This window comes from Eptesicus fuscus, chromosome 7 (assembly GCF_027574615.1).
Source record: "Eptesicus fuscus isolate TK198812 chromosome 7, DD_ASM_mEF_20220401, whole genome shotgun sequence".
Taxonomy (NCBI): domain Eukaryota; kingdom Metazoa; phylum Chordata; class Mammalia; order Chiroptera; family Vespertilionidae; genus Eptesicus; species Eptesicus fuscus.
Genome location: NC_072479.1, coordinates 84,069,074 through 84,081,349, shown reverse-complemented (window position 1 = coordinate 84,081,349; position 12,276 = coordinate 84,069,074). Strand labels below are relative to the sequence as shown.

The following is a 12,276-nucleotide window of genomic DNA, read 5'->3' as shown; positions in this document are numbered from 1 at the left end:
GTGGTTTTGATTTGCATTTCCCTGATGATTAGTGGTGTTAAGCACCTTTTCACTTATCTGTTGGCTGAATATAAGTCTTCCTTTAAAAGAAAAAATCTTAGTTCCTCTGCCCATTTTTTAATAACATAGTTTATATTTCTTACTATTGAGTTGTATGAATTCTTTATATATTTTGGATATTAGCACCTTATCAAATATACAATTTACAAATATTTTCTCCCATTCTACAGGTTGCCTTTTCATTTTGTTGGTTACCTTTGCTGTGCTAAAGCTTTTTAATCTGATGTCATACCAGTTGTTTATTTTCATTTTTATTGCCTTGCTTTTGATGTCAAATCCAAAAAAATTATTGCCAATACCAATTCAAGAAGCTTTTTCCCTGTTTTCTTCTAAAAGTTTTAGGATTTCAGGCCTTAAATTTAAGTATTTAACCCATTTGAGTTTTGGGTCCAGTTTCATTCTTTTGCATGTGGCTGCCCAATTTTCCAAACATGTATTGAAGAGACTATCCTTTCTCTATTGTATATTCTTGGCTTATTTTTTATAAATTAAAATTAAGCATATATGCATGTGTTTATTTCTGGACTCTCTATTTTGTTTCATTGATCTATCTATCTGTTTTTATATCAATACCATAATGTTTTAACAATAACAGCTTTGAAATATACTTTGAAATTATGAAGTACTAGAGGCCCAGTGCATGATTGAATCATGCACGTGTAAGGTCCCCTACACACTTTCGCTTGCGATCGCGGGGGAACTGGGTGCCTGTCTGCTGGTGCACCAGGCCTTTCAGAAGCCTCCGCCAAGCCGGAGGCTTCTGAAAGGCCTGGTGCCGGAGCAGACAGGCACCCAGCTCCCCCGCTTTTGATGGTCCAAGGAGGGATGTGAGCTCGCTGCCCCAAAAGCCCCTTCTGTTCCGTAGCACAGCCATGGCGCAAATGCTGGCCAAATCGGCTACCCCGGCCACCCCGAGTCCCGCCCCCTGCGCCTCCCGCTGGCCCAATCATGGGCATAGCAGAGTGATGGTAATTTACATATTACCATTTTATTAGGTAGGATGGTGCCCCCAACTTTGTTCTTCTTTATCAAGATTGCTTTGACTATTTAGGGTATTTTGTGGTTCCATACAAAATTTAGGGTTGTTTGTTCTATTTCTGTGAAGAATACTATTAGAATTTTTTTTTTTTTTTTACCATTAGAATTTTAATAGGTTTCTGTTTTTTATTACCTTACCATGAGGCTTACAAAAGAAATCTATCCCAGCAGGGATGAGCAAAGACAGAGCAGTCAGAATCGCCCATCTCTCGTTATTCCTGAAAGAAGCCTATTTGCCTACTTTAAAAGCTGCTATCTAATGCTCAATCTTCTATTTTAGCAGATAACTACAGGATGACTTGTAATCCTTCTAGTAGACCAAAAAGCTGGCAGACACATCCTCCATCCTAGCTTACTCCACACCTCTAGTATCTCCACAGATTCAGCTTGTACACATATCTAGTGCCCCAGCTTTTGTCCATAGTGCCCAAGTGATGAGGCCCTGGACAGCCTGCCTCTGAAAGCCAATAAGACTAACATCCACAAGTCCCTCAGGACTGTAACAAGTAATGAAGCAGTTCTTAGTGGGTGTAGACGCAACCCCTTCTGCAGCTATATGTCCATGTCTAACATAGAGGAGCAGGTAAAAAGCCCATCTCCAAATTTCTCCCTGGAAGGCCCTTGCTGTATACTTTTGCCACTGCTGCCTGGGAGTCCAGCTTCCAATCAGCCTTCATTGAGGCTGCTAACCTCCACTTTGAAATGCATAACCAATATTGGCACAACCTCAACTACTGGGAGCCAGCCACTAAAAACAAAGAAGGTAGTTTGGACAATTACAAAAGTCTGAGAGACAACCAAGAGCTTAGGCCAGGATGATTGATAAGGTTCATTTCCTAAACAAGATGACTCTGTCAAGACTGGGAGAGGTGTGTTTTATCTAATGTGCAGAAACCAAAGAGTCAAAGAAAATGAAGAAACAAGGAAATATATTCAAAGAAAAACAAAACTTCAGAAACAAACCTTAATGAAACAGAGGTCCATTAAAATTGAGCATATATGCATGTATTTATTCCTGGACTCTCTTGACACTTGATAAAAGATTTCAAAATAACAGCCATAAAGATGTTTACTGAGGTCAGGAGAACAATGCATGAACGAAGTGAAAATTTCAAGAAAGAGATAAAAAAAATAAAGTATCATACAGAAAGATCACAGAGCTGAAGAATACAATAACTGATCTGAAAACTTCAAATAGAAGGGTACCAAAGCACAACAGATCAAATGTAAGGAAGGATCAGCAAACTCAAAGTCAAGGCAATGAAAGTCACCAAATCAGAGAGGCTAAAGAAAATAGGTGAAGATAGCCCATGGGCCTTATGGGACACCATAAAGTGGACTATAACTTGTAAGATAAGGGTCCCAGAAGGAGAGGCTAGAGAGCAAGTGGCAGAAATATTAATGGAAGAAAATAGTTAAAAATATTCCTAACCTGGAAGAAAAAAATAGACATCCAGAAAGTTCCAAAAACTATTAATTCAAAAGATCACACACCAAAACACATTATAATTAAACTAGAGGCCCAGTGCAGGGATTCATGCACCAGTGGGGTCCCTTGGCCTGGCCTGCTGGATCGGGCCGAAACCAGCTCTCCAACATCCCCCGAGGGGTCTCAGATTGCGAGAGGGCACAGGCCAGGCCGAAGGACCCCTCCGGTGCACAATCCGGGGTCAAGGAGGGATGCAGGAGGTTGGCCAGCCAGAGAGGGACTGCGGGAGGGCTCCAGGGCATGTCCAGCCGTCTCACTCAGTCCGGATTGGCTGGACCCCAGCAGCAAACTAACCTACCAGTCTGGTCTGCCCCCTGGTGGTCAGTGCACATCATAGCGACTGGTCAATCAGTCGACTGTCTGCCCCCTGATGGTCAGTGCACCTCATAGCGAGCAGTTTAGTGGCCGTAGCATATCATTAGCATATTATGCTTTGACCGGACACTTAGTATATTAAGCTTTTATTAAATAGGATTGTCCAAAATTAAAGAGACTCTTTAAATCAGCAAGAAAAAAAACAACTTATTTCACACAAGGGAACCCCCACAAAGCTATCAACAGAGTTTTTAGCAGAAATGTTATAGACCAGGAGAGAGTGGAACAATATAATCAAAGTGCTGAAAGACAAAAACTGCCAAACAAAAATACAGTAAGTACTTATTTAACATCTCTGATAGGTTTTGTGACTTCAAGTGAAATGACATCTAATGAAATAAATTTTACCACAGGCTAGGTGACATAAACAAAAGTTAAGTTCCTATGGAATCTCATCAATGTTATAATGAAACCACATTGAAAGAAATTATTCAAGGACATGCTGTACTCTACCCAGCAAGCAAAAGCTAAAAGAGTTCATCACAATTTGATCAGCCTTACAAGAAACATTAAAGGAACTTCTTGAAGCTGAAACAGAAGAACACTAATTAGTAACAGAAAAACATATAAAAATTTAAATTTCACTGGTAAAGACAAATATATGGTTAAATTCAGAATACTCTAATGTTGGAATAGTGGTGGGTAAAAGTGTTAAAAGACAAAAGTAGTAAAAAATAAGTACAATGTTATTTTTAAAGAATACGCAAGGTATAACATCAGAAACATTAATGTGGGGGAGAGTAAAAGCATAGAACTTAAGTATGCATTCAAAGTTAAGTTGTTATTAGCTTAACATACTGCTATAAGATGTTCCTTACAATAACCTTAAGTGGGACTTAATCTTGATACTTTTGTTTCTCATGTTTATGTAAAATTAGTTTTCCTGAAATTTTATAAAAAAGTGGTGGTCAAGGTAGTTTTTCTCACTTCACAGGATTCAGTCTTCTGTTGCTTTCATGTAATATTAAAGACAATGGTAGCTTCCTTTCTGAGATCTCCAGCTATTCCTCTATCTTTCCTTTCCCTTTCGTGCCTTTTAATTTCCCCTAGTCTTCTCAATTTTGATGATACTATTCTATTCTATTTTGTTTCCACTCAGTGTGGTACCCTGCTCTGGTAGAGAACTCTAGCAGGTCCATTTCAAGAATTCTTTGGAGCCAAACTGCTCTATCCTTTCCTGTCTTTACCATGGAAACACTGTACTTGCCTGATATTAGAGTGGGCAACCCCCACCCTCTCATTTCAGCTGCTACTCTTAATATAGTCCACCACATTGTCTAGTAAATCATTGAGGCTATTTTGGAGGTCTCCTGCTTTTAAGTTCAATGAAACACCCTATATAATGCACCCTCCCCCCACTTATTCTTGCACAGATAGTAATACTATGGAGGTCTGCAGCTATTAGTGGTCTGCTCTTCCTTACTTGCTTTTATTTCTGGATGCTTGACGTTAATTTATGATATGTTTTTGGATTTGCTATCTAGTTTCATTGGTTTTTGTATGGGCATCTGAAGGGAGTCAAGAAAACAATGACATGGCCACATTCAACTCCTAGTGCCCCTCTCAAAGCCAAATGTTAAGTTAAAACACAACAATCCTATATAACAAAGAAGTAATATGCAAATTAACCCTCACACCCTCACAAGATGGCTGCCTAAGACGAGGCCAGCAGGGGGGTTAGTGAGGGACGACCGAACGACTGAACAAGCAGGCTGTATGGGGAGACCAGGCCAGCAGGGGGGTGAGGGACAACCAAACAACTGAACAGCAGGCTGCGTAGGGGACCAGGCCAGCAGAGGGGTTAGTGAGGGATGACCAAATGACTGAACAGCAGGCTGCGTGGGGCAATCAGGCCGGCGAGGGGGGGGGGGGGGGCATGAGTAGCTACCAGGCCAGCAGAGGGGGTCAGCTGGGAATGACCAGGCTGGCAGGGGGGCAGTAAGAGGCGACCAGGCTGGTGGGCGGGGGAGGCCAATTAGGGGCAACCAGGCTGGCAGGAGAGGTGCAGTTGGGGGTGACCAGGCCAGCAGGGGGGGCAGTTAGGGGTGACCAGGCAGGCAGGCAGGCAAGTGATTAGGAGCCAGTTGTCCAGGATTGTGAGAGGGATGTCCGGCCCCGAGGGGTCCCGGATAGGAGAGGGTGCAGGCTGGGCAGAGGAGACACCCGCCCTGGCCGTGCACGAATTTCGTGCACCGGGCCTCTAGTTATCTATATATATAAAAGCCCAGCGACCAGAACGACCAGAATGACCAGTGGCTATGACACGCACTGCGGCAGCCAACCGGCCTGATCTGGGCCTTGATTGCCCCACCCCAGGCTGGCCCGGGATGGCCCAGCCCAGCCCCCAATTGGCCCCCAACATTACTATCAGGAGCGGGCTGGCTGGCCAACGGCCCCTCCCCCTGGCTGGCCCCGACCTCGATTGCCCCCTTGTGACCCCAATCAGGGCAGGCCAGCCGGACCCCACCTGTGCACAAATTCGTGCACCGGGCCTCTAGTGTTTTTATATTCATCATATACTTATTACTTTTTTAACATTTATTTCCAACTAGAGGCCCTGTGCACGAATTCATGCACCAGTGGGGTCCCTCAGCCTGGCCTGTGGGATCAGCCGAAACTAGCTCTCCAACATCCCCCGAGGGGTCCCAGATTGCGAGAGGGCGCAGGCCAGGCCAAGGGACCCCACCGGTGCACAATCGGGGCTGGGGAGGGACGCAGGAGGTTGGCCAGCCAGAGAGGGCCCATGGGAGGGCTCCAGGGCATGTCCGGCCCATCTCGCTCAGTCTGGATTGGCCAGACCCCAGCAGCAAGCTAACCTACCAGTCTGAGCATCTGCCCCCTGGTGGTCAGTGCACGTCATAGTGACTGGTCGACTGTCTGCTCCCTGGTGGTCAGAGCATGTCATAGAGAGCAATTGAGCGGCCTTAGCATATCAACAGCATATTACACTTTGATTGGTTCAACGGCCAACCAGACGACCGGACACTTGGCATATTAGGCTTTTATTATATAGGATTGTTTTTAAACCACCTTGGCGTACATTATTTCATTCATTTTTTTAAACAAGGCAAAAAATACTCTAATTCCATGACTATAAAAAACATTATCTTAATAAATTATTTGGAGGGGGGGTAATGGTAAAATATGTACACATATAATACCTTAATAAAAAAATGGAAAAAAATAAAAATAAAAATAAATAATAAATAAATAAATTATTTAAATCTTTCCTGATTTTCAATACTTTTAAATGCTTCTTGATTCATCATTCAGATAACTTACAAATGCTTACTCTGAAAAATTCTTTCAACTCTACCTAAGGCTCCCTAGATTTTTGCTGGAGTCAGAATGAGACCATTAGAAAACCTAAATAATCATTCAAACACAAGAACGTCAATAGGAAGTGTTATAAAAATCTGAACATGAAAAAAATAAAATAAAATCTGAACATGATCAGCCTGGCTGGCATGGCTCAGTGGTTGAATGTCAACTTAACAAACCAGGAGGTCACAGTTCAATTCCTGTCAGGGCACTTGCCAGGGTTGTAGGCTCGATCACCAGTGTGGAACATGCAGGAGGCAGCCAATCAATGATTCTCTCTCATCACTGATGTTCCTATCTCTCCCTATCTCTTCCTCTCTGAAACCAATAAAAATATATTTTTTTAAAAATCTGAACATGATCAGAGTAGAAATTCCATGTTTATGTATTATAACTGTTTTCCTTGATTACTGGGTGTAGTACATATGCACTAGATTTTCTCCTAGTCCACAAGTCAGCAAATTACAGCCCACTGATGCACTATATGTGTTGTAAATAAAGTCTTGCTGGAACATAGCCATGCCCACTCCCTTATGTATTATCTATAGCTGCCTTCACACCACAACAACAGAGGTAAATAGTTGCAACAGAAGTCATACATAACCCAGAAAGCCTAAAATATTTACTAACTAGCCCTTATAGAAAAAGTTTATTTACCACTGTCCAATATGGAAATTTACCAAATGAGCTTCCATATGCAGTTCCTAGGGGGCCTATGGGTAATTCTGAGTAGGATGACTCTTTGTTGTACTGGGTGTCTAGCACATTGCAAAATGTTTAGCATGCCCCCTGGGAGCTACAATGCTAGCAGCACTCCCAGGCCTCGTGTTAATCAAAATTCCCCATCCATTTCCAAACACTCTTGGAGAGAGCAGTGCTATCTCTGGTTGAGAACTACTGTAGAAGTAAATTACCTCAGAGTAAAGAAGGAGAAAATATCTACACTAATAAAAGAGAAAATTGACCGCACCTTTGTGACACCCACCAGCCAATCAGGAGTGAGTAGGCAAATTAACCCAACAAATGTGATGGGTTAATTTGCATATGCAGGCGCTGGGCAGGGGTGGGGGGATGGGACGCAGGTGTTACATACTGCCACAGCCAATCAAGCACTGTGGGACAGTGGGGCCGGAGCAGAAAGAGGCGGCTCCGGGTCTGGAGCGGAAAGGTGGTGCCGGCAGCCAGGAAAAGGAAGGCCCATTCTTGCATGAATCTTCATGCCTCGGGCTTCTAGTAGTTCATAAATTCTAAATGCTACCAACAGATGAGAAATACAGTGACCTTTTGAGAGCAAACTAAAAGTACATTATTCTTCCTCTTTGACACTTAGCAAAAAATACACTAATTTCTTCTTAATAAAGTTAGGCTTTGTAATTTAATGACTATATCAAGACATGGTGTTTAATTAAAGTTAAAAGTAAATTTATAAGGCAATCTTACCGATTTGTTCCATCCAGATTTGATTTGTGAATGAAATTAAGTTTTGCATCTGCCCAATAAAGCTTTCGTTCCTCATAATCCAAAGTCAATCCATTTGGCCAGTAAATTTCAGTGTTTATTATAACGAAGCGACTTGAACCATCCATTCCAGCACGCTCTATCTTTGGTACTTCTCCCCAGTCTGTCCAGTATATGAATCTAAAAATCACATAAACAATAAACCCATGACATAAGCAGGTTCACAGCAAAGTATTTCATAATTATAACTATTAGAGAAAGAAAACTGAGGAACACTCAAATTAAAACACCAGAAATTATCAAACTTTTAATAATCTACTTGGTAATAATTGATTGAGGCAAGCATAATAAAGGATGCAAAAAACATTCGATCAAAGTTTACTGGGGAAAAAATAATGTTTACACTATCTTAATATATCTCCCCACATTACTTATTAATGACAAAGGGGAAAAGGATAACTTTAGAGAAAATAAGCTTGGTGGGCACCACCTTAACCACATCACTTAAATTAACATCATTAATAAGAGAACAAACTGGCATTATATAGGTGATGCACTGGAAAGGTCATACCATCTTTTATATAGATCTCTTACATAGTATTCCTGCCCCAAAATGAACAGCCTGAACAAATTTATGAAAATAACAGAGAAACAAATTGAGGAACATTCTTAAAAAACAATATCAAGTCATAAAAGTCAAAGAAAGGCTGAGGAATCATTAAAGGATATTAAAGGAAAAAAAAGAAAAATGGTAACTACATTATTAAGTGCAAGATTCTAAATCGGTTGAGGAAATGCTATAAAGACACTATTGGGAAACCTAAAAAATCTGACGGACTATCAAATTATATCATAGAAATTTACTAAAGTTAATTTCATATATATGATCATTGTACTATGGTTAGAGTATACAAAATTTCATTGTGCTATTTTTGCTTCTATAGATGTGAATATTTTTCAAAAAACATGGAGTCTGGCCCATGTGGCTTAGTGGTAGAGTGTCTCAACGAAAGGTCACGCGTTTGATTCCTGGTCAAGGGCATGTACCTGGGTTGCAGATTCGTTTCCCGGCTCCAGTTGGGGCGCCTGAGGAAGGCAACCAATTGACCTGTCTCTCTCACATTGATGTTTCACTCTCTCTCTCTCTCTCCCTCCTTCTCTCTACTCTTTCAAAATTCAATGGAAAAAATATCATCAGGTGAGAATTCACAAAGAAAAAAAAAAAGGAAATCTTAATAGTCTCATTCCAGAGGGGAAAAACATTTGCCCTTGATTTAAAGACAAAACTCTTAACCTTTTGCACTCTGATGTCGAGTGTGACTCGACACGGTTAGCATTAGAATAAAGGAATCGAGAAAAAAGCAAGCGAGTGCAAAGGGTTAATATGTTATATTTCAATCAAAAGCATTTTTTAAAAGTTAAATGAGGTACTATGAATTAGACATGAAGTACTCAATAAATGTGTTTAAATGCAACTGAAATTCAGGTATAACTTTTACTCAAAAAATAGGTGAGCCCAGCTGGCATGACTCAGTGGTAAGCATCAACCTATGAACCAGGAGGTCATGGTTCGATTTCCAGTCAGGGCACATGCCCAGGTTGCAGGCTTGATCCCCAATGCGGCAGATCAATGATTCTCTCTCATCATTGATGGTTCTCTCTCTCTCTCCCTCTCTGAAATCAATAAAAATATTTTTTTTAAAAAGGTGGAGTCCTAGCCAGTTTGGCTCAGTTGATAGAGCATCAGAATGGGGACTAAAGGGTCCCAGGTTCGATTCCGGCCAAGGATACATGCCTGGGTTGCGGGCTCGATCCCCAGTAGGGGGTGTGCAGGAGGCAGCCAATCAATGATTCTCTCTCATCATTGATGCTTCTATCTCTCTATCCCTCTCCCTTCCTCTCTAAAATCAATAAAAATATATTTTAATAAAATAGGTGGAATGATAATACTGGAATGATTCTATTTATGCATACTGGTATTTCATTTGAAGTGTTTACTCAAATGATAGGAAGAGAATATCAGGTGGGGAATAAACATACTTTCTAACTACAAGGTATAATGCTAACAGCTTTCCACATTATCTCACTTAAGCCTTATAGCAACATTATGAAATAAAAGAGGCCCAGTGCATAAAATACGTGCACTTGGGTGAGGGGTGCCTCAGCCCGGCCTGCGCCCTATCGCAGGCCGGGACCCTTCGGGGGATGTCCACCCGCTGACTTAAGCCCGATCCCACAGCGGGCCTAAACTGGCAGTCAGACATCCCTCTAAGTCAGCAGTCGGACATCCCTTTCGCAGTCTAGGACATCCTTGCTCCTTACCACCCATCTGCTCACTGCTCCTGACTGGCTCAGCTTGCTGCTCCTTAGCACTGCAGAGGCAGGAGAGGCTCCCGCCACTGCCGCTGCGCTCACCAGCCGTGAACCCGGCTTCTGACTGAGCAGCGCACTCCCCCGTGGGAGCACATTGACCACCAGGGAGCAGCTCCTGCGTTCAGCATCTGCCCCCTGGTGGTCAGTGCACATCATAGCGAACCAGTCGTTATGCTGTAACCATTGCTTAGGCTTTTATTACATAGATTAGAGGCCCGGTGTATGAAATTCGTGCATGGGGCGGGTGCTCCCCTCAGCCCAGCCAGCACCCTCTCTAATCCAGGACTCCTCAGGGGATGTCCAATTGCTGGTCTATACTGGCAATAGGATATCCCTCTCACAATCCTGGACCGCTGGCTCCTAATCGCTCACCTGCCTGCCTGCCTGGTCGCCCCTAACTGCCCCCCGCTGCCGGACAGGTCGCTCCCAACTGCCCCCACCCTGCCGACCTGATTGTGCCTAACTGCCCCCCCCACCTGGTCACCCCTAACTGCCTCCCCTGCTGGCCTGGTCACCCCAACTGCCCCCCCACCAGCCTAGTCACCCCTCACTGCCCTCCTGCAAGCCTAATTGCCCCCAACTGCCCCCCCTGCCAGCCTGATTGCCCCCAACTGCACCCCCCATTGGCCTGGTCACCCTCAACTTCCCCCCCCCCCTGCCAGCCTGGTTGCCCCTCATGGCCCCCCCACCAGCCTGGTCACCCACGCAGCCTGCTTGTTCAGTAGTTTGGTCGTCCCTCACTAACCCCCATGCTGGCCTGGTCACCCCACACAGCCTGCTTGTTCAATTAATTGGTCGTACCTCACTAACCTGCTGGCCTGGTCACCCCACGCAGCCTGCTGTTCAGTCATTTGGTCATCCCTCGGGCAGGCCCTGGGTGGCAGCCACCATCAAGGCTTGCCTGCGCCTCGGGCCAGCCCTGGGCAGCAGGGGGGCTGAGGGGACTGGGTGTCACCATCTTGTGGCTGTGGGTACCACCATCTTTGAGGGCGTGGCAGTCAATTAGCATATTCCCTCTTTATTAGATAGGACTAGAGGCCCATTGCATGGATTCGTGCACTGGTGGGGTCCCTCTACCTGGACTGAAGACATCCCCCAAAGGGTCCCAGATTGCAAGAGGGTGCAGGCCAGGCCGAGGGACCCCACCGGTGCGTGATCGGGGCTGGGGAGGGACTGTGGGAGGGCTCCAGGGCGTGTCCGGTCCGTGTCACCCAGTCCCGATCAGGGCTGGCCAGCCGGAGAGGGACCATGGGAGGTTGGCCAGGCAGGGAGGGACTGAGGGAGGGCTCCAGAGCATCTTGCCCAGTCTCTATTGGCTGGACCCCAGCAGCAAGCTAACCTACCAGTTGGAGCATCTGCTCCCTGGTGGTCAGTGCGCGTCATAGCTACCGGTCAAACAATCGAATGGTCGCTTAGGCTTTTATATATATAAACTAGAGGCCCGGTGCCCAAATTCGTGCATGGGTGGGGTCTGGTTGGCCCGCCCTGATAGGGGCCGATCGGGCTGGGCAGGCTCGGGGGAAGGGCCTCGGGCAGTTGGCCGGCCAGCCCCACCCCCTGGTCGAACTCCCAGTTGAACTCCCGGTCAAACTGGTTGAGGGGACAATTTGCATATTAGCCTTTTATTATATAGGATATAGATTATCACCATTATTTCAGATTTTTAAAAACTCAGAAAAGTTAGAACACTGCTCAAAGTCACACAGCTAATAAATACAGAACAGAAATTCAAATCTGTATGCCTCAAATTCCAACACTTATGTCACAGAGCCTTGATTTGTAAAGGCAAAGTGCTCCCTAAATGAATGTGATGATTAGTTAACGTCCAGAATGAGGGGAGGGGGAATTAGATTCATGTAAGATAAAACTATGTAAGAGGCAATTTTAGACTGTTAGAATTTCTGTTTTTTATTCTTAGAGCAATATAAAGACTTATAAAATTGGAGGTGAAATTACTAGCTTGCAGGGAGGGGGAGGCGGCTGGCTGCAGTATGAAGACTGCAGACCACTAAAAAGAACAGAAACGCCAGAGCTCCCAAAATGACTCTACAAGGAGCTCAGCAAATCCTCTCCCCTAAAACTAATGAAAAAATAGGAAAATATTATCAAAAAGAACTAAAGTCTCTGAGAATTGATCAAAGGACATACATCAAAACAAGAAG

The 12,276-nt window shown here is 44.1% G+C and overlaps 1 protein-coding gene across 1 annotated transcript in view; it reads right to left on the bottom strand.

Annotated features, from left to right (window-relative positions):
- Positions 1-12,276, bottom strand: part of LRP6 (LDL receptor related protein 6) — a 137,972-nt gene that overhangs the window by 72,206 nt on the left and 53,490 nt on the right. The window contains exon 3 of the mRNA XM_054719268.1: positions 7,724-7,921. Within this exon, the coding sequence (XP_054575243.1) occupies positions 7,724-7,921 (198 nt within the window). The remainder of the gene's footprint in view (positions 1-7,723; positions 7,922-12,276) is intronic.